This window comes from Phaethon aethereus (genome assembly GCF_964289735.1).
Source record: "Phaethon aethereus genome assembly, chromosome: 12".
Lineage (NCBI taxonomy): Eukaryota > Metazoa > Chordata > Aves > Phaethontiformes > Phaethontidae > Phaethon > Phaethon aethereus.
The window spans coordinates 22106351-22125717 of NC_138588.1; the positions used below are offsets into that span (position 1 = coordinate 22106351).

General features: G+C 45.8%; 1 protein-coding gene across 1 annotated transcript in view; it reads left to right on the forward strand.

Annotated features, from left to right (window-relative positions):
• HCN4 (hyperpolarization activated cyclic nucleotide gated potassium channel 4) overlaps window positions 1-19367 on the forward strand; it is a 106647-nt gene that overhangs the window by 66693 nt on the left and 20587 nt on the right. The window contains exon 4 of the mRNA XM_082005403.1: window positions 7522-7740. Within this exon, the coding sequence (XP_081861529.1) occupies window positions 7522-7740 (219 nt within the window). The remainder of the gene's footprint in view (window positions 1-7521; window positions 7741-19367) is intronic.

Here is a 19367-nt window from a genome sequence, read left to right on the forward strand (position 1 = left end):
CCCTCTGCAATAATCATTCACTTCCTGCTGTTGAAAGGTGCCAGACTGACAGTTCTGGAGACTAGAACCCTTTATTTATCTACAGCAGAGGAACAACCCAGGGAGCAGCTGCCTTATCTTCCCCCATGCTGCCTTTTTATTATTTATATGGCAGGAGCAATTGAAGATCAGGGCCTCATTGTGCTTGTGCTATTCAGGTTCAAAAGGACATAAAGCTCCTCATCCTGGAGAGCTCAGAGGTGCAGACAGAAATCATCCCCTTCCAATGAAGTGATTTGGCTGTGGTGCCCTGGCGGGACAGCTTCAGAGCAGCAGATTTGAACCATCCTAATATTTGGGTGGAGGCTGCTCTCTGATGGCAGCAACTTCTGTTTGCTTTTCCCATGGGGCAAGGGGTAAAAGCTAGGCTTGCAGAGTTACAAGTGTGAGTAGCACACTTGGCTCAAAGGCCAGCAGATGCGAGCTGCAACACAAGCTGCAAAGTGACCTGAGGAGTCAAAACAATCAGGTCTGCTGGTAACTGGTGCTTGGAAAACCTTCACAGAAGGCAATAACTAGCAGTGGCAGACACACATGGTGAGTGGAAAAATAATCCAGTGTCTGGAGCGCTGACCGAAAGTGGAATACCTGGGTTCAGTTCCCAACTCTGTTCTGTGTAATCCTAGGCAAGTCAAATGGGAGGCTCTGAGAGTTCTCCCTCCCCAGATGCTCCTCAGGATAAGTAAATACTGTAATGGTGGCTGTCTAGAAGAGTCTGAGAGACCTGGGGTTGTACTGAGTAGGTTGTACAAATGCATGGCACAAGCTAATGCAGATTGGTCAACACTTTTCACTGAGAGGCTGTAAAGCCAAAAAACCACTTGTGTAACCCAGTGGAATGAAGAGCTGCAAACATATTGGGATCGGAGCCCGATGAAGAGGGAAACAAAGCTAAATTTATGTAATCTAGAAAAAGAGTTACCTGGGCCAGACTATGATCAGAGCCTATAAATGCCCATCAAGGTAGTGAAGGGATAGGGTCTTGAAAGGTGGCAGGAGGCAGAAGAGAGGAAGAAAAGATTTCTCCCAGGCACTCCACAAGACTGTGAAGGCGGAAGGATGCATCCCACAGGCAGGAGGAGCAGGGTAGAAAGTTCCTATCGATAGCAGAGCTTTACCCAAGCAAGGACTCATGCTGCAGTACTTGTATTCCCAGCCTTGAGAGCCTGTGAAGCTAGGAATTACACTTGCCGTGTGATTTTTTCCGCTTCTCCTCTGCAGCTAAATCACCTTCATTTTTTCCACTTAATAAAAGCGAAAAATAATTATTATCTCAGTGACTGTCTCAGAAGTGGAGCCTCAGGAAACTGGGATGAAGAACTAGAGAGATGGTTATATGCCCCACCTATAGTTCAGGTGGCTTCCACTACAGAAGCTGTACTGGAATATGCCAGTGCCAAAATAGCTTGGTTTTAGAACATTTAACAAAGAGAATAATTCATTCTTCTGGAATCAGATAGTTTCTGCTCACAATAAGGTCCTGTCCTCTAGTTCCTGAGAGGATTTCCAGATATGTCATTGGGACCAGTGATGGATGTGGATAGTGTGATTAGTGCAACAATTTACGTACAGTCTATAGTGAAGTAATAGGAGAGGCCACTGAGTCAGGAAACAAGAAACCAGTGGTCTGGGCTGTTCTCGAGACTTTGGTGCCAAGATCTTGATGGTCGTTTCCAAGAATGGCTCTGCTTGAAAGCTGTGATGGACAGGGTTGAGAGGTGGGAGGCCAGGATGGCATCTGTCTGTGACAGAGAGTTGGCAGGTTGGATTTTGGGACATTCTGTACTGACCTGGTCACGGCTTTGAGGAGATAAATATACTTGGTGCATGACTGCCCTGATTACACGCAGGAGCCAAAAAGCTGGGATAGAACCACCATAGGAAAAAAGGAATCTTCTGAAGCTGCTACAGCCAAGGGGAGCTGAAAGTGAGATGCCAAATGCTTTAGAGGCTTTCTCCTTGGGTATGGTGGTGCTGCTCTTCCACTGCTCTGGAGTTCACCACCTAGCCACTTGACAGTCCATAAAAGCAGCTCTGATTCCGACACAGCAGGGAAGGAAGATTCATCACCTCCCATCTGCTTCCTAAAGGTTTGATCTTCTTCCAGGGGATCTGTGAAGGGTCTGGTGTTGCCAAAATCGTATCAGGGGCTTGATAAATCCCTGGGTCCAATTCATCTTGTTGTTTTCTACATGCACCATGTTTCATCTTTAGCAATTGTAGAAGGAGTGACTCTCTGTATGACTTCTTTCTGAACTGGCTCTGAAGTGGCAGGGAAGGATGTTTTCAGTATTAATTGCTCAGCTGCAATCTCAGGGGCTTCAGCATTAGCTCCCCTGCAGGGCACTTTATTAAAAAGAGAAATGCTGGTGAGTCAGCTGCAGAGCGGCATGTGTGTGGGCAGCAGCATCTCCCCAAGACCCTTGCCTGGCAGCTCCTCATCAGGGAAATCTGAGCTCTGCTGAGACCTGAAAGCTGCTGGAAACACGTGGCTCGCTCCCTTGGGTATTGTGCTGAACCGATAAACCCTGCAGGGAAGGCAAATATTCCCATGTCAAATGCAGTGACCTTGCATAGGAAATACTAATCGCCTTCCCTTCTACCCAAAGGAGGAGAGTAGCTTTCCTTTTGAGATTAAACCCCGCCCCCCACGCCCCAACACATTCTTGTAGTGTTGCTGATAGAAAGGAGGAAGAGAAATGAATGCAGCATGTGTTGTGGAAGACAGAGTAATCCTGCATAATCTCCTGTGTGATTCCTAACTCCACCCAAGCCTCTGGTCCAGCAGATCCTCCAGCCCTCTCTCAGCAGGCATATGAAGCTGTGTAGTAGGTTATCATGTTTTATAAAATCTGTCAGGGAGCAGCAAGAGTAGGGCTGCTCCACAATGGGATGTGAGGCAGGAGCCAAGGGTGACCCCTGCACAGGCAGTGCCCTTGCCAGCTAGGGCACAGTGCTACCAGTCCGAAACAGGGTGGGCCGATCAGAACTGGTGATAACAGGGTCCACTGACCATTCCAGTGAAGGCAGGGTGACGGTCATGTCCAGGGTCTACCGAGGGAGTCCAGTTAGGAGCAGCAAGAGATGGGGTCAGAGGCAAGGCTGGAAGCAAGGCTAAAGCATATGGCACAGGTACAGCTAGCTCAGGCGAAGTCTGGGTGCCTAGGCCTGGGCTGAAATGGAGCTCCAGGAACGATGGGTGCGTGTGTGAGGGTCCCAGCCAAGGCTAACTGGGGCAATTAAGAGCGGTGCACTCAGAGTCCTGAGAAAATCTGTTCTGTTAGGTGAAGGCCATGTGAGGCTGTCCTTGGAAATAAGCCCAGAACAGGCAGGTTCTGTCCAATGTGAAGTCTGACCTACCATCTCCATTTCTCATCCCACTATTCCCTTACGTTAAACTAGATCTGAAGGTTTGTTTTCCCGGCCTAGCAGTTACAGAGTTGTCCAGGGGAGGGCAGTGATGCTCAGAGGCCTTATTTGCAGCGCAAACCTCGAGTAACAACTCTGTGGCCAGGTAAGATCACTGCTGGATAAATGTGGGAGTTCACAAGACTGGAATATGCCCTTTCACTACAGACAGCTCCTCAATACTGTGAAATGTTAGTGATGTAAGTCAGGCATAACATTGTGCCTGTGGACTATGCCCTTACCCAAAGAAGTTGCCAGTACTCTCTGTGTCTTTACTTTTCTCTCTTCTAGTCTTCTCCAGTGAAGGTTCAACTCACATGTACATCAGACCCCGAACATCCTATAAGACACCATAATGTTTCTTTAGGTGCCTCTGTAAGGTACTGCAGAACCCAATGCCGCCTTTGAAGGGTTCCAGGAACATGTCTCCAAGTATTCAAGAGTGGATCTGAGCAGAGGCATTGCAGTCCAGACACTAATCCCAGAGAAACCCTTATAGTACTGCCAGTGTGGATGTTAAAAACAAGCTAGTCTGAGAAACTGCTTCAAAGTAATTTTAACTCCCTTTTGCAAATGCTCTTAGTGCCTGGCATGTGTCTGAGAGAACATCCCTCTTGACTGTGTTCAAGCACAGATCTGTAGCTCCATTTTAGCTTGTTTTGAGATTTGGTTAACGAGGAGTCATTTGCTTTCTGCAGTTTAAGGCCTCATTTACCTACCCTAATGGGCAATTTTAGCCACTCCCGTATATTTGAAGTAGTACAACCCTCCCACCCTGGGGACTGGCATAGTGGTGTATTGAGTATAGAGGTATGGCTCTTACATAAACAAGCTGTATCAGTATAAGGCACCATGATGCTAGTAAACTTGTGTCCACAGTACATTTGGAACCACTACTAGTAGTCTGGCTTAAAGTACTGCATTCTCAACCTGCCTGCTTAGTCTGTGGGAAACAAGAGAGTGTAGAGCAGGCCTTAAAAACTAAGGGTATACTGAGACTATATGCAGAGTCATCACACAGACTGTGCCATGAGGATCCAGTGCTCAAAGAGCTCAGAGGTTGTGTCCTAAATGTAATTACTCTGAAAGGTTTCCCCCTTCATGGGAGTGCCTCTCTTTCAGCAGTCCTTGATCTCTTCTCCCAGCAGACCACATTGCTTAGGATTTTTTTTTAAACACTCCATGTTTTCCTCCAGCTCTCGCCCCTCAGTCTGTCATTACTCAGCCATCTCCTCAGTCTGGCACGAAGCAGGCTGTCCTCACAGGGAGCTGTGCTGCTGATGGGAATTGGGGTTGTGACTTTTAAGTGTAGTGTTCCCAGGGAGCCAGAAGTGTTTCTGCAGGCTACGGGGGCTCAGTGATGTTGGATGTTGTAGTTTTGGATGACTGATTCCTACAAAACACTGGCAAGCTTCCCCGTAAACAGCACTCCTGAGCAGCAAGTTGCTGGAAGAATGGCTTTTAAAACTTGAACCTGCCTGATACGCAGATGTTCCTCTTAGGCTCTGATCATTTGTGGCCATTAAAGACCCTGGCAGACAGTTCCCTGATATATCAAATTCCGGCTCAGCTATTCTTAGTCTGTCTCCCCAAATTCCCTTTGGAATTTCAGCTCGGCATTTCTTTTCTGCCTGCTCTCACTTCTGTTGCGGAGATGTTAAACTACTGCCACACCAAACTCAGAAGGCACCAGCATTTCTGCAATGTCCAGTGAGAAATGCCTGCATGGGAAAGGAATTCATTTAACAAGGAAGGGATGGAACAGGACACCTGCACTACTGCCTCTGCCCCAGTAAAGCTGTGAATGTGCTGCCCACCTTTACAGGTGGTGCACCATTTTAAGCAAAGCTTGGTCAAGTGTGACTGCTCCTGCCTGTTGGCTCAGGATGACGACTTCCCTGCTGAAGCATGGACAATAGATGGGCTAAAGCCGTAGAGTTTACAGCATTTGGCATTCTGTAAATGCAGGGGCCACAGCTTTATGACTGCTAGTATTACAGGGCTGAGGGAAAGGGACTGTGGCTCCTGGAAATGTTACAATGAAGATGCAGGGATGCCTGTGTGAGGTGTGTGAAATGCTTGATGCCTTCACAGGACAGAAGTGGGTCTGCAAAATGACACAAAACCTGGGTAGTAGAAAAATGCCTTCCCCCTCCGCCCCCTTCTTTGGCCAGGACTGTGGGGGCCACAGCATAGACATGGGTGAGGTAAAGGGGCAAGCAGATTTACTCCTTTGATGCTTACACCTCAGTCGGCCCCCATGGTCAGATCCTTCCTGCTGCCCTGTACAGGCAGCAGAGTCCAAATGCTCTTTGCCTTCATCTGTAGCTTGCTCCCTTTTGGGCTGCGTCTCCTCACACGCTGCCAAGCCAACTGCATAGCCAGGAATAGAGGCACCAATGGCCACATTGTCTCTTGTCTCTTTCTGTTGACTCAAGGGTAGTTTTTTCCAGCGCAGGAGGTGAACAGGTTGCTGCTTTGTTAGGGAGGTGAGCCCAGACAGGCTGGCGCCATCAGGGAGCAGTCTTCTGGGGCTGTGAATATGCTGCTGCTTCTGCATCTGCTTCGCTGTCACTTCTGCTGCTTTGCCCTTCTTGTTGCAGTGTGAATCAGGCCTGTCTTGCATAATGTAACTGAATATGGCCAGGGTAACGCTATCGCCTGTCTTTGTCCATGTGCTTATCTCCTAACCAAGCATTAACACCCTCCAGAGGTTCCAGCACTTTGCCACAGCTCACAAACAGCAACGCTACGCTTTGCTTCTCTTTACTACTTGTAAACTTACTGAAAAATTTCCGTCAACATTAGTGACACTCCAAGAGCTGTTTGCAGAGAGGTCATCAGCCATCCACCTGATTGTGATTAGATGCCTCCAAGGAGGTTTCCAGTAAACTCCAGGGCTCCCAGCATTACTGGTCACCGCTGCTGGGGCTGCTGCATCTCTCTGAATGGTGTTCACAAATGTATTGCTTGTCTGTTTGAAAAGCCACCAACCAGGCCTTCTCTATAATGACCTTCTAAGTTGCCACGGTATATGTATCTGCACAGCTATATCCATAACGTTAACACCTTGCTAGGAACAGAAAGAAGACTGGTGAATGTACAGATTATGTGCTGCCATGAATGTCGCTGTCGCAGAGGTATTTTTTCACATACCTTGTAAGCGCAATGTGTGATGACAGTGCATTTACTTTACAAGGTTTTGCGACAAGGACTTGCTAGCATATGATACCCACAGGATAGTAGATGTACCTTGAGCTGTTCCATGAACTCAAGCTAATCAGAATAATCATGAAACACATGCTGGTTTTCTCCCTATCCCGTGATGTAATTGCTGAGGTGCTTCTTGTGTTAGTCGCAGTGGGAGAGCACAGGGTGTCCGAAAGAAACCGTTGACTTACAGCTGGCTTCTCACAGTGGTTTATTGCATCTCTCAAATGAGACCATTTGTAGTTTTCTCAGCTCCCTGAAAAAAGCCCTGTTTTACACTGAGAAGAACTTGCTGTCTGGACATTATCATCTTAATTTTCTGCCCTTCCCATCTCTTCAGGTAATGACCAGAGATCCTGACCATTTCCTAAATTGCTGGGGAGTGATTTTCCCCACTCTAAGATCTTGCTGCTGGCAACCTTGCTCAGGCTCTCTTTTACCAGTTCTCTGTTAAAATCCATTTCCCCGTAGAGTAATCATTTGCTTCAGTTCCTTCTCCCACACATGGGTCATTTTGAAAATATCCTCATGCATCACCTCAGTTTATCCCAGGTTACCAGCCTGTCAGACTGTCTGACTTCCTTGCTGGAAAGTTTTGCTGGAAAGAGTACGTGAAATCTGTAAAATCGCTGGCCAGAGTCAGTTATGTCAGATGACCAAATCTGAGCGCTTTTTTTTTTTTTTTGAAAAATCAAGTATGCCCAGCACTTCCAAGCCATCAAAGAATTAAATTGCTTGTTTAACATACAGAGGTGCTTTAAACATGGATGTTTGGGTCTAATGTTAAGTATCTTTTTCTGAAATATGTTCATCTCGGAGAATGTCTTGTCCCACTGCTAAAGCTTTGTCTGTCTGTCTCTTTAGAATGACTCCTGGGGGAAGCAGTATTCCTATGCGCTGTTCAAGGCAATGAGTCACATGCTCTGCATCGGGTATGGGCAGCAGGCGCCCGTTGGCATGTCAGATGTGTGGCTCACTATGCTGAGCATGATTGTCGGGGCCACCTGCTATGCCATGTTCATCGGCCATGCCACAGCCCTAATCCAGTCTCTGGACTCCTCACGGCGTCAGTACCAGGAGAAGGTAAGGTCTGGGCTTTGCAACCCTTATGTGACCCAGGGGTGGTTTACGCGCTGTCTGGAGGAAGCCAGGGCTGTCAGTGACCCATGTGAGAGTCCAAAAGTGCGGTGTCTTTGTCACCACGGCAGTTTATTGGTAATTCATACCCATCCGTTCACTCAAACAGACCCTCAGGAGGAAAGAGATGCAAGATCAGATTAATAATAGTAAGGCAACTGGGTGATTCTTGTTGTCTCTGATTGGTTTTTTAGATCAACATTATCAGTGTCACTAGTATCTAAAATTGCAAGTCACTTTTTCCTTTCCGAGATCTTGTTTCAAATCCCAAGTGAATGTTCCAGGATGTGCAGCTTTTGTTTAGGGAGTACTTTCTTTAAAAGTATCAAGATTATTCACTTCAGTGCTCATGAGTGAAACCACATAACAAACCCCAAAAGACAGATACAAAGCTCAGGAGCTCCGAACAGGTTCCCCAGGTAGCTATTGAATTAATTGCACTGTTGTTGAATTGCATAATACAGGGCAGAGACAGAAATGTCACAACTGATCAGGTTACCACTGCAGCGGCAGTAACTGGTGCTGGTGGGTTTAAGGTGATGCTGTGAATTTGTAAGACGGTAAGGGGCAAACAGGGTCAGTCACCGTGATTCAACTGATGAAGCTCATGGAACTGCCTCAATTCCTTCCCTCTTTCCATGCCTTCAGTATATTGCTATATGTACAATGATATTTTGTTATGTAAAGCAAAGGGGCTCCTGCTGCACTGATGCTTTTCCCTCTAGGACACAGACAGGCAAAACTTCTGCTTTCAGCTTCTGGTTGAACCCGTAGGCCTGCACCTCCACAAAACAGGAGAGCTAATTGAAGAGTGTCTGTGTGCAACAAGAGCAAGGGCCTGGGTGGCTCAGAGGTGAGGAAGGGACTTCACCACAAAGACAGTAGGTTACTTTCAGGTGTCAACAAAAGCAACTGCCCTCAATTAATGGGGCTGAGGATGCCATGGGCAAGGAGGTGTTATGGTCAGGGTCTTATGGATACATCTGATCTGAAGATTAAGAGGAGGAAGAATTAGTTGCTAGCCCTATTCTGACCCTGCTAGATGCAGCTAGGTTAGGTGAAAGGGTAGCTGTTATTCAAGTGGGTAAACTATGGCTGGCATGCACAGGCTAGGTGAATTTTAAGTTCAGGGGGGAGGTGGAAGAAAGGATTTGTTAGGTGGCCTAGGAACAGGTTTGAGACACAGGGATTACAATGCTGGGCCACAGAGTGTAGGGCAGAGAGTCACAGCAAAGAAGACCAGAGGGTGAATCATGCTTTGAGGATAGGGAAGATCTCAAACCACAACTAGAGCTAAAAAAGGGAAAAAGCCCAGGGAGGAAGTGTGCAGGACAGGGATGCAGCTGGAAGACTGGGCTTTGTATAGCACTGTGTTACAGATTGGCTGGACTAATTCTAATTGAGAGTAAGACATGCCAAAGAGAAGGACACTGCAGGACTAGGAATGCAAGCTGATCAAATCTGTGTATGCAGAGTATTTATTCAAATGTGTTTGAAGTGGTGTTGAAGTCAAGGACTGATTTGCAAATCCAGCCACCTGGTCAACCTAGCCGCAGCCAAGTTTACACCTGCAGGACTGGGCACTATGCTTTTTTTCCTCAAGCCAGGTCTGAAGACAAGGGCAGAACTTGACCCTGGAAGTTGGATTCCAGTCAGTGCTCAAGGAAATCAGTCACCAGTAAGCCAGCAGGAACTGCGGCAGGACTGGAAGAAGTGTGAAATGTTAAAGCCTTATTAGAATGTGGAGATGTGAATGAGAAAGTTAATAGAACCAGGAGGAAAGCTTTGTGACAAAAGCAGTGGGTAGAGGATTTAACAAAGGGTGTATTTCATGTGTAGTGGTTATAGCAGGTTCATTTCCCAAAGTATTCTCCGAGGATTAAAGCCTTAGGGATTGAGTACGTTCGTTTTCCTCTTGCAAATGGGACAAACGGTGGCCTAAAAACAAATATGTATTTACTTTCTGCATTCCTTAGCACTTGAATAGCCATGATTAAAATGAGGCTGCTTCGTGATTTGCAGCCCTGCAACTCAATTTAGTTCAGTCCTCATGGGACAATGTGTCTGTTGAAGCATATTATAAGAAAAGAATCTCAACAAGCTTAGAGGTCGACTGGTAGAAGCAGGCAACAGTTTAGAGACCTCTGCAGAGTACGCCTTTGTGCTGCAAACAGGGCTCTGCCTCTCACCTCAGCAGAGACTCACACTGCAGAGACTTCAGCAGCCATTCTGGGAGTAGCTGAAGAAAGGAGAGATAGTGGTGAGGGAGAGAAATAACAGAAATAACATAGTAACAGGACAGAAGGTTATAGCTAGTAATGGGAGTTTGTGGTGAAGTTTCAGGTTGTCTAGATCTCTGCCAAACCAACTTGTTCTTCCCTTGTACAAACACAGCTTTTGAGAAGAGGAATACAAGCCAAGATGTACTGTCTGTTGGCTTCAGTAGCAGGCTTGTCTCACTCTGGGTTGGATTCATTGAACGTTTGGACATTCAATCCCTGTCCTGTCTAAATCTCTTCCTGTAGCATCTGACTTCATGCTGTGCTGGTTTCTGCAAGGCACAGAAGCTGTGTAAGATCGATGGGGTGGTAGAAAGCATGGAGAATTTGGAGAGGGAAGTTGCACCCGCCAAGACAGTGTAATGCCGAGGTTTTTGAGTACAAGTGGAGAGTCCCATGTGGCACAGAGCACTCACACCAGCTCAGGCACTGGAAGTGGCACAGACATCATGTAGGTCTGGCTCTGTGCCTCCCTTAAAAAAGCTCTGAATCAGAATAGCTCTTTAGATCTGGCACTCTGAAGTGACAGAGCTTTATTTCCCGTCCCAGAGGCAAAGTTAGAAGGGACCTGTCTGCCCCATCTTGCATTGCAGAGTGTGTTATGCTCTAAATTATTTGCCCATGGTCACAGAGAGGGTCAGGGACAGGATCAGGAGCTGACTGTTGTCTCTTAACCTCAGTCTGGTGTCTAACTGCAAAATATCTTTGCACCCAAGATGGGTTTCTATTTCCTACATGTGAGAGAATATTACTACAAGTCCATCCTGAAGGATTCTGATAGAAAAATTTCCCAAAGTCATGTTGTGCAGTTACATCAATAATAACTGAATTGATCTGACAGTTTTGACCAAAGAGGGGAAGCGTCACATACCCTTTCTCAAGCAGCGCTCTCTGCCACTATTCTCAACTGCACGGTTTCACTCTTGTGCACCACCTTTCGTACTTCTCAGACCTTTACTGAGATGATTTCTTTCTTCCAGGTTAGTTTTCTGCCAGTTCAGTGGGTTGAGTTAGCTTACTGTAGAGTCCAGTGAGTGCCAGAGCTGATGCAGGGTGCTGGTGGTGGTCCATAAGCAAAAGCGGAGGCGCAAGGCCCTTTTCAGCTATTTGTGGATCAGCTCAAGCCTTAACATGTGAGTTCATCACGTACTGTGAAATTACCCCACAACCTGCAGTAACGGTGGCTCACAAGAGAGGAAGAGTGTTTCTTGCGCAGGATATGAATTAACTAGACCAATATACAAGTTATTTTCATGCTTTTTGCAGGTTCTCCTATTAATTTCTTTCTCTAATCCTAAAGCTCAGCTGGATTAATATTTATGTCAAGTCACCACACACACACACTCATCCTCCCCAGCACATTCTGTAACCTTCAGACTTTTGGGAGCGGTGATTATGCTGCTTACTGCAGCCACGTTCTTTGGAACAAAGCAGAGAGAGACTCTGGGCTTCTGTCTCCCATCCCAGCAGGATGCAAGCAGTGATGGGCATCGTGCAGAGAGGCTCAACTCTCCTGTGTTATCTTCTCAGGTGCATACGGAGGCATGACTGATGAGAGGTAGGAATTGCTGCTGTCAGCATTGCGGAGCCCAGCAAAGCTGTAATCTCTCCTTCCAGGGCCTCATCTCTCCTCAAGATCTGTCTGCTACACTGGCATTCCATCAAGCTCTCTGCTTTCCACATTCAATCCCCTGCTCCTCCTCCCACTGAACCATCACTATGTCAATTATTCAATGAACCCTAACTGTCCAATGCCTCTTGTTCTTAAAATATTTATTGAAACTGGGTAGATACTTAGATACTTGCATATTCACTTGTCATTACTCTGAAGAAGCACATGCTGCAGCGCAGTTGCAACAGGGCAAGCAGGTAACACTAAAGAGAGAATCACTTCGTAAATCCTGCAGAAGCGGTAACGACATCACCTCTCAGTTCCTGAAACAGCCCTGCTTACCCATCAGCATAGTCCTTCCTGTCACAGTTCTGTCCTATGGTCTGGCTATCCAAGCAAAAAAGCACTTTACTGTCCAACTATCGACTTTTCTGTCATCAGCCTGAATTCAACAAAGAGTAATTGGGGAAAACTTAGTAATTGTAAAGGCTGAAGCCTGATAACTGGAGCATTCAATCTCTGTTGGAGACAAAGCAGATGTTAGACTAATATTCGTTAGAGGGCAAGTGAGACACTGCCATTGTGCCTGGCTACTACAGTGAGAGCTGAGAATCTGTCTTCTGGGCTTAGTCACTCCTTGCCCTTTCTTGGAGACCAGCAGTACTGACTCTTATTAGGCAACAAGTTTAAGGAGTGACTTTTTTCATGATATGTAATTAAACTGTGGAAATTACTACTACGGGGTGCTATGGAGACCCAAAGTTTGATTAGGCTCAGAATATTTAGACAAATTCACAGAAGAAAAATCTTTCAAGTGTTACTGAATGCTAAGATGCAGGTACAACCCCTGGCAGTGGGTATCCCTAATCTGCTTTTGTCAGCAAAGCTAGGAGGGTATGGCCAGGAGCTGGAGTGCTGTGTGCTTCTTTTATTCTTTCTCCTCTTTCTTCCTCTTGAGGAAGAGGAGAAGCTGAAACCGTCAGAGACACACCACCAGGTGAGAGGAGCCCTCAGCCTGACCCTTCGTGGCTACTCCTGTGATTTTAGGCCATTTTACTATTCAGTTCAGTGTTCTGAACTGCCTCCAAATGAACGTGTGCAGGGAATTTGGTGCAGAGATCCTAGCTGGGGTCCTGGTTACAGTATAATCACATTAGCCTGGCAACATGCCCTTGCTGATTAGCCCCCCTCCAACCCCTCCTTTAAGCAGAGCTAATTAAGCCAAGGGCAGCGCCGCACGGAAGCTGTATTAATTCTTGTGGCTCCAGGATTGGCTTAGCCAGTGCTACCGTGGGGACGAGACACCGCAGATGCATTAAGATAACTAGTGTCGGCTGCGTTCTGGGAATGTCAGGTGGCATTCCCAGATTCTTAGAGTCCAAAGGGGTTATGTAGAAGTCCCCTCCTGGGCTAGCATCTCAGTTCCGGATGTCAGGAAAGCTGCAAAGCTCCCTTACTCTTCTGGTAACGTGTGTGAAGGAGAGGGTAGGGGGTGTGCAGCACTCCAGAAATTAAAGGTGTCTGGAAAATTTAATTAAATGTGAAATTTAATCAAATTTCCTAATTGGAAAATGTTTGGAGAGCCTTGCTTTATCCTGTTACGACTGCACTAGTTGTGTATTACCTCAGTCTGTTAGGAGATGGGCTGAGAACTATTCTGTCCCAGGTTGCTGTCTATCAAAGCATTTGGGGTTGATAACAAGGCTTATAAATGATGTGCTGTATTGATTGTGTCTAGAAGCAAGGGCCTCTGATGTGCACTGGGCTCGGTGTCTCAGCACTGCCTCTGGGTATTTTTTTCTGTAATCAGGGCTGGGGTTTGTGGCTGGTTTGCAGTCAAGAGTCAGCAAGTGAAAGGAGCGAGGTTAGATGCAGCTTAGGTTAACTGTCGGGGTCCAGCTTTCCCCCCCGACATATGAAAGAATGGCTGGAATGGCAAAGGGTCCCCCATCCCCACCTTTTCCACATACCACCCACATGTGATAGTAGGTCCAAGGAGGTTGCCAGAAAATTGCAGAGTTGGCCCTCCTTTGACTGGGGATTTGGACCAGATGACCCCCAGAGATCCCTTCTGATTTACACCATTCTTTGACTCCGTGATTCAAAGCCCCCAGCTGCTTTCGGGCAATGAGCAGGCAAGTTTTGGTGACAATGGCTGGCTCAGGATTGTGCATCCAGTGCTGCAAGGCAGCTGTCCTTTACAGATACCACAGCCATCTTGATTTTAGAAGAATGTTTGTAAGAAATAGGTAATGGGGTGGTATAAATAACGATTCGTTCAGTTCAGCTCAACTGAAAAGTCAGAAATTTGTGTCAATTGTTTTAAGGTTATTTGATCCTTTTCATGAAAGAATCCTGGGTTGGTTATAAAATGGAAATGTTTTCTGAATGAAAACCTGATGGTTTCTTTTAAAAACATCTTGCAGGGCACATTACCTTCCCTTTACGGCCGTAACTAAACTGAGGTCGAGTAGTTTTTGTTCTTGCAAGAATATTTCACTGGTGAACTTAGTATTCACTATTTACCCATGTGTTACTAAGAGAAGCCCCATTTTGAAGCTGTAAAACATGTCTTCTAGATACCTATGTGGCAATGGTCAGTCAGCGCTTGAAGCAGAGTTCAGTGTCCAGGTGTGAGTGTGTCCATCTTGCTATATGGCGCATATGTCTGCGATGAGCTGCAGGGGTACATGCAGTACCCACTCCATGCTCACACGACCGAGGGAAGGAAGGAGTGAGCAATACTGCATGTCTTTACAGGAGGGAAAATTAAGCCGCTGTGTATATTGCCTTCTGTCAGCAGGGTTACGTTGGGGATTTGTCTTGGTTTGCTGCATCAGAGATGCTGTGGTTATAGCTAGGATTTTGACGTCTTATTTCTGAGAGCGGAAGCCAGACAAATAGTTCTGTTCTTTGAGCAGTGTCGATGACAGCCTGGTCTGAGCAGTATGTTTGTGCATGCACAAGCACTGCATGTGTTGTCACGGAAAGGAAAGTGCTCTTGCCTCAGCAGTTCTTTTATATCCCAGTGTGGGATTTCAAACTTCATTATCAGTTTTGAAATTCATTTTGGCACTTGAACTGTAAATAAATAAATAAATACATCATCATGCGAGGTGCTAAGCCTCCCTGCTGAGCCATATCTCCTGGCAAAAGGCTGCTCCCAGCAATACTGATTTCAAATTGCACAAAGTCACTGTTTCCTTTTCCCCATCTCTGGCCTTTGTCTGGTGGCAGATTTTACCTCATCTCTCTCGTTCTGCTCTTCTGATGAAAGTAATGTTGATCTCTTTTTCCACATCACACCTCCAAATATGTGGATCTAGTGACACGACCTGACATCTCCAAAATATCCTGTGATATGACTTTCACAGTGCTTAATAAATAAAAGATTCATTGACCAGGTCCAAAAGTTCCCTGTGCTGGACTACTGACTTATGCTAGGATGTGACCTCTCAAACCCAGCAAGGTATTCTCTTCAGGTGCCTTTCCCAGGCTGGAACTAGTTGTGGAAAACAAGCTGTTTCTGTAGCCATGATGTGCAGGTTTGTGCATAATTCATTCATCATTGCACCACCTTGCCATGAGGCACAGGGTTAGACCTTAAGGCTGAGCACCTGTAAGAGCAGACAAAAACAGCTCATTGCCCACAACATTTAATGCAAAGAGATTTGTCCCAGAGTTCTTGGATCCGCTCTCCTAGGACCCTTGCAGTCTCAGACATTTCCACGGCTTGCAGCACAGCCAGGCCATGTCCTCTGGGTGTGCAACTGCAAACTCGGTGCTACGTGCTGAACAGTACCACCCCCGTGGTGGGGTTGCCTGGCTTGCGCTGTGGCCACTGCAGCAATGCAGCTGATGGGAGGAACTAAACAAATGTTTCATCAGGCTCGTAATTGACCCTGCTCAGTCTGTTGGCATCTCACAGCCCTGAAATGGGATCGTCTGAAGCATAATCCTTGCCTGAATAGGTACTGACTAACAGCAAGGGGAAGCAACTACAGCAGCTGATCATTACAGCCATTCTCAAAGTAATGAACGTTGTATAGAAAGTGGGAAAAAAGCTCCAAGAATTTTCTGCTAATGTCTGTGGTCATTGTAACGCAGCAAGAGATAAAGAGCCTGATTCTAGGTAAGATTTCTGAAGGTATCACTGCAATAAGGGTAGAAGTGTTCCATGTTTTTCAGCATGTAACATGCAACACTTAAAAATCATCCTCCTGTTACAAATTGAGCTAGTGCTGTGGTACAACAATTAACCCAGTCTTTGGAAGAAGTCAGACCAGGACGTTACCTAAAGCTTTTTGCGGAATGGTGGTAGCTATCGAATAGCTTCCAAAGCTGAAGAGTAGATGGACGTGGGTTTAAATTTAGCTCATTAATCAGAAAGCCGAAGTAGCACTGATAATGTTTGCTGCTGTGCTAGATGTGGTCTGAGTTGTTTGGGTTGAATTGGTATTGAAATAACCATTGATTCGTAAACAATCTGCAACAATTTGTCTGTAGCACACTCTGATCCCCCCCACTACCACTCCTCTCATGCAGGCACCCCAGCTATCTTTGCACTTACTAGTTCTTCACTTAAGAGTTTTCTTTGGTTCCCTCTGTGAAGGAATCCAGCTCCTGCTTCAGCCTAATCTGTAAGCCCATCCTCTTGCTGCCTGGCGGCCAGAGTGTATGGGAAGGACGGTGTATGCCTGCCTACATCTCCTCTCAATCACTTTCCTATTGCTATAGAGAAGACAGCCCTGTGCACATTTAACTTTATGAATGTCTGTGTTCTTGTTGGAAAACAGCAGGACAGTGCTCATGAGCACGAGTATGTATGTAGAGCCAACTGTATTCGTAAGTCTTGGCAGACTCAGGATAAACTGTGATAGCCTGCACCAGTTACAGTTCTCAGCAAAATTTCAGGAAGAGAAAAGAGCAAAATGATGTAAGCTAGGACAGATGCTAAATATGAACAAGCATGGAGCTCTTCAAAGGGAAACCAACAAAGATTGCACCAGCAGTGTCGGCATGACTTTATCGTGTTACAAAAATTTCACTTTTCTTCCCTTAAACCACTCACTCCTGGAGTCATTTGACTCCATCAGAATGTGTTTTGATCATTTTCAGTAAGATGTATATGTGGTCATAGAACAAATCTTGAGGATGGGAATATGAATGGCTTAAAAGACAAAAAAAAAAAAGGAATTCAGCATTTATTTGGTTTCGATGATTACTAAATGCTCAGGAGCTGCAGTGTTTTACTCCTAATCATAGGTCAGAGAAAATAAAACAAAGATGGAACTGTGTCTCATCAAGACACCCCATCTGGTGAATCTCATGACTTGATCTTTACCCCTATGAAGTATTAATCCACTTGAGAGCGCCACGACATTGTACATCATGGCTGCTTATGTGTATCTTAATCCAGTCTCACAGGATATATACTACCAGCATTCAAAATACTGTCAGAGCATCATAATTTTTCATTTAATTGAAAATGTATTGCTCTGCTTGATTCTCGTTTTTCTTACACAAGTGCATCTCTCTTGACTTCCATGGAGTCCAAATGGGGAGAACGAGATTAAACTCTGTCCCACAGTGGTTTCAGCCTGTTTCTGGAAGGATGCAAGCAGCACAGCTCTGTATATTTGTCTTTGGATAGAGGGAGAACAAGCATCCCAAGTGCTTTCATTACTGTAGGTTATGTGTGCCTGCCCAGGTCGGCAGGCATGCTGTGAAAGTGTGTTAGTGTGTTTGAATTAACTGAGATGCAAAAAATCAACGTTGCTCTGAAGAGTGATGTGTATGGACTAAAGGAGGACTAAGAGAGATGTCAGTGCCAGGACTGGGATGGGAGCAGCTCTTCTCAGATGCAGGGTCTTTTTTATATTCAGAAGTAATGCAATACACTAGTCCAGCCTTTTCAGCCAGTGATTTATTACTGCCAGAGGGAGGAGGATTGATGATAGAGATTGAGGGCATAGAAGGAGTTAAAAATATTTAGTTCCCTTTGGACTGTGAATGATCTGAGCTTTGGTAGGAGGGGAGGGCAGTGGTGAGACAACTAGGGAAACTGGCTAGTTATAGAAGGAAAAATACTCAGCTAAATGGTTCCCTTTTGATATATTAATACTTCCTTCAAGGGCTTATTTGAGGAAAAACAGACTTAAGAAAATGAGTTAGGATTTAAATGGACTCGATTGTCTTCAAAGAGATTTAAATAATTCCTAAACGAGCCTTTTTTAGTTGAACTCAGAGAAGCCACTAATCTCTGCACATTCCTCTGAGCACGGGTCAGACTGAGGCCATGGACACAAGTAGGAAGACTGAACAGACAAGTACAAGGGAGAAAGGAGGCAAAAGGGGGCTGTCGGGTTAGGCCTGGCCACATCTGAAAGGCACTCAAAGGGGTGCCAACTCAAGGGGGCATGAAGTAGCTTTAGAGAGTGCCAGATCTGCACAGTATCAGAGCCTCGGTTAAAAAAAGGGAGACCTGTAAATTCAGGGTTATCAGGCAAAGTCTTTAATCGCCACGCACTCTGCTGTTGATGTTCACCACACGATTACCCTTGCCCCTTTGCTTTGTGCCATCACGGAGTGTTGCTGGTGACCTCAGGAGTGATCTCGTTTAGAGCTTAGAACTGAGAAGAGACATTTACATCCTGCTACACTTTGAAAGACCCTCCCTCATGCAGTTTTTTAGTGGCCTTTTGGTTAGTCGCTGTTGATGCTTGACACTGCAAGAGTGGTGGCCTTCAGCCTGGCTGAGCAGCTCCAAGGAAAGGGGGAAAACCGCACATAAATCTTCAATTTATCAACCAGAGGGAGAAGGGGCTGGTGCTTTCATTTCTGAGTACCTCTGCAGACTCCATCTCTGCGCAAGGGAGAGTTCAGAGCCCACACAACTCTCCAGCTGGCATGGGTCAGAGGAAGTAGCACTACCAAAGACAGGAGAGCCAAGATGTGTACCTCTTGTTAACTATGACAGAGAATTATGGCTTCTTATTTTACAATTTTCTTTTATAACCATGTTTTTAATTTGTGATCGGAAGCAGAACCTTTTTTTCTGGTGAAGTAAGTTTGTCCTGTTTTTACTCTGAGCCTTATCTAGGGAGAGTGATTGTAGGAGAATCTGACAAGCCCTAGGGACTTTGCAGAGCAATAATTTATTGCTCTTTGTTACAAAGCCATAAATCCATGTACAGCAGTAAATGAGCAAAGAGTCTGAGTTGCCCTGTCCAACCTGTGCTTGTGAATCTGAGAATCTGGGAGTATTTTTACGGAGAAGCAAAGGTCAGTTAAAGATTGATAGCAAGTGCTTATGGTGGAGAGAAGAGGGGTAGCGGGCAGGTAGCTGGCAGCAGGTAATGAGAGGCATCTTGTGACACTGGTCAATGGTCCAATTCAATGGCTAAAACTGAGAGTATAAGGTGATATTTTTGGCAAATAACAAAAATGCAGCATCAAAAAAAGCAGAACACTCTGTGGATTTAGGATACATTTAATAAACTCAACTCAGCAAAAGCTAATTCCCATAACGAGTGTCCTGCATGTCCTGTGTCCGACTTGCAAGATCCCGTGGGTGTCTCAAATGCTGCAGTGCATCACCAGTGGCAGTAGACATCTGTGTTTAGGCGTCTGAGCCAAGCCCTTAAGCTTTCTGCATTTAAGAGCGTAACCTGCAGAATTCT